We start from the raw sequence: 3323 nt of genomic DNA, 5'->3' as shown, positions 1-3323 counted from the left end.
TATATATATATAAAAAAAAAAATATATATATATATATAAAATAATTTTATCTAAAAAATACCTGTATGGCAGTATATTCTGCAGTTCTTCCCTGCTGTACCGAATATCTATACTTTTCAAAGTATCATATTGAAGTTAGAAATTCAAATATTGTGACAAAATTAATTTTGTAGGGTGCCACAAATTTGCCGCGACTAAAGAAAGGTTTGGAAACACTGATCTAAACTATGTATTTTTTATGGACACAGAAATCACTTCCATCCTTGACTGAGCAGATTCAAACTAGGCTACTCAGTGTGCAACGAGACCTTAAAAACTATGAGCAGGGTCCACCTCTGGAAGAAGAGATGATGGGACCTTTTCTCAGTGAGGTAAGAGCTCTGAGAGTAGATCACCATAAATGTTATCTATCCAGAAATAATGTTATTGCATTTAAAATGTGTCATCATCTTATATAGATTATCTTGGTGTTCAGTGATCAAATAAATGAACTGAGTAGAACAGGACATTCAAAAGACAAAAACATTTACATAAGCCTACGTCCTATATTCAAGAAATGGGACATCTACCTAAGAAGCACTGAAGTATCATGTGAGTCAAGATATATAAACATGTAAAACTATTTGTTCCTAGTAGGACTATATCTTAACTTTCCTATCATCATTACAAATGTAGTCAAAGCAAGAGTGACAGAAATGATAGAAAAGTATAATGAGATCCATCGGGGCAGAGAATTGCTAACATTCAGTGAGTTCTGTGAATATGAATGTGTCATCCAAAACCACGTGGCAGCCCTTCAAGAGCCAGCCATGGCAACACTGAAAGATGTACGAGGTACAGTGTCTTTTATTTTTATTGTTTTGTAATTTATTGACAAGTATAGAAATTAGATAACATTTATTATGTCCCATTCAAAATAATCTACAGCATACAGAAAAAACATGATTTCTTTCATTAAAAAAAAAAAAAAAAAGCCTAAGTATTGCTTTAAATTAAAACACTTTCCTTCATGTCAAACTAACATTTTATTTTCAGAGATTGTTCAGAATGTGTTCAGGGAGGTATGTTATTTGTCTTTTGACCAGTACCCTCCAATGAGATACATTGTCTCTGTAAGTTAAACAACTAATACTATTCACACAATTATTATTATTATTATTATTATTGTCATAATTTTTCATGTATTACCTTGTATTCCTCAGAACATGATTAATGACATTCAGACAAAGCAAGAGGCCAAAGCAGAGAAAAGAATTAAAGAGTTCATTAATATGGAGAAACTGGTCTTTACTCAGGACAAGGTATTACAACAGAAACTCAATGACTCTGACATCCCTCAAAAGACTGGGATAGAAACAAGTGACAAGAATCACTGTGATGATGACACAATATTTAACTCAAAAGGATGTGCATTGTTGGATACGAGAAATCTTGTACCAGAGAAACTGGTTCTCTATTATGAGGTGGGTATACCATACCATACAATTATTTAAAATGTTTTTTTTTTTTTTTATTGTAAATACTATGGATTATGAGGAACCCCAAAATGTGGCAGTATAAAGTATCTTTATACTGTAATGTTGCATGATGAAATGCAAGCAGAGATGTGAATCTATGTGCTGGAGATTTAATAAAAGTAACAAAAAATTGAACAACCAGGAAAAATGGGAACAAAAACACAGGCAAACAGAACAACCATTACATTAGACAACTGACAATAAACAAGAGAAACACTAGGGCTGTATATACACAGGAGAACAAAAGGGACCAATGAGTAACTATGACACTAACAAGGCAGGGGTGTGGTTAATGAATTGCTATGACAGCTAAAGGCCCTGATATACTTCAAGCGAAATCGAAGAACGAACTGGTGTGATGTCATTTCGAACAAAATCCGGCCAAAACGAAGTTCGTTTTTGTATTCTTTTTGGGAGTTTGAAACGGCTTGCCAAAGCGAACTTTCCAGAAAAGTTTGTCGCGGCTGCAAAACAACTTCGTACTACCATTGATCCATGACGATTACGTCATGCTGAGGCTACGCCTTCTTTCATGAAGAGCTCTTCTCTAGGATCATTCCGTCTGTCGAGTCCTTGGAGGTGACATGTTCGCATAGTAGTGATGGGAAGTTTGGATCATTTTACTGACTCGGATCTTTGAATCTCATTCAGCAAAATGAACGAATCCTTTTTCGAACGTCATTTTGTTCATTTAGTTAATTTCAGCAGAATATATTTAAAATGTTACGTGTTAATATCCAAAATCCCCAACACATCTATTTACTCAAACATTGATCACACTATATAAACTATAATGCAACCAAGACCAAATTATAAGAAACAGAAATGATTAATTCATTGCTTAGCTGGATGTGCAGTCTGTTAGTTTACCTCACCTCACGAGCCTACGGGTCGTTCGTTCTTTTGTCATGTCACATCCCTGTAAGGTAAAGCTATGCAGTCTTTACAGGAAAAATAAATTATTATTCATCTCCCGAGTCTTCAGGTTCGAGTCATTCGTTAATCACGTGACAGCAACAGACTAGGGTATGCAGTGTGTACCGGAAAGAGAATTAATTAGTTCACCTCTCGAGTCCTCGGGTTCGAGTCGTTCATTCATCACGTGACAGCCCCATAGCCATAAGGCTATGCAGTCTGTACCGGAAAGAGAATTGATTAGTTCTCCTTTCGAGTCCTCGGGTTCGAGTCATTCGTTCATCACGTGACAGCCCCATAGGCATAAGGCTATGCAGTTTGTACCGGAAAGAGAAATGATTAGTTCATCTCCCGAGTCTTCGGGTCCGAGTCGTTCGTTCTTTTGTCACGTGACTGCTTCCTGGATCAATATTTTGTAATGTTGTGCTATATTTAGGAATTATTAAAGTGATTTTCCCCATCATACGGATAACGTTTAAAGCATTAACCAACCTTTTATTACCACATTCGTTATGGAAAAGAAATTAATACATTTATAAATTATAAGAAATAAAAAGCTATAAAGCTCAAATAAAATTTGAGACCAGAAAAATTACATAACTGTAAGAAACAAACTACGCGCTTGTTTGTAAGGAAGGTTGGGAATTATTAACTCATTTCTATAATTTCCATTGCTTCTTTCACGTCACGTGACAAAATAATGAACGACTCGGACCCGAAGACTCAGGAGATAAATTAATCATGTCTCTTTCCGGTACAGACTGCATAGCCTATAGTCCACTGATTTTCAAAGAGGAATCACTGACTTAAATATACAGTGGGTACGGAAAGTATTCAGACCCCCTTAAATTTTTCACTCTTTGTTATATTGCAGCCATTTGCTAAAATCAT

At 35.4% G+C, this 3323-nt stretch overlaps 1 protein-coding gene across 1 annotated transcript in view; it reads left to right on the top strand.

The window, feature by feature from the left end:
• mxf (myxovirus (influenza virus) resistance F) overlaps window positions 1-3323 on the top strand; it is a 28906-nt gene that overhangs the window by 19652 nt on the left and 5931 nt on the right. Inside the window, exons 9-13 of the mRNA XM_016471900.1 lie at window positions 249-371; window positions 459-591; window positions 676-834; window positions 1036-1112; window positions 1203-1463. Coding sequence (XP_016327386.1) covers window positions 249-371; window positions 459-591; window positions 676-834; window positions 1036-1112; window positions 1203-1463 — 753 coding nt within the window. The remainder of the gene's footprint in view (window positions 1-248; window positions 372-458; window positions 592-675; window positions 835-1035; window positions 1113-1202; window positions 1464-3323) is intronic.

This window comes from Sinocyclocheilus anshuiensis, unplaced genomic scaffold (assembly GCF_001515605.1).
Source record: "Sinocyclocheilus anshuiensis isolate Anshui unplaced genomic scaffold, SAMN03320099.WGS_v1.1 scaffold24, whole genome shotgun sequence".
Lineage (NCBI taxonomy): Eukaryota > Metazoa > Chordata > Actinopteri > Cypriniformes > Cyprinidae > Sinocyclocheilus > Sinocyclocheilus anshuiensis.
The sequence above is the reverse complement of the archived record's forward strand: the minus strand, read 5'-3'. Positions and strand labels throughout refer to the sequence as shown.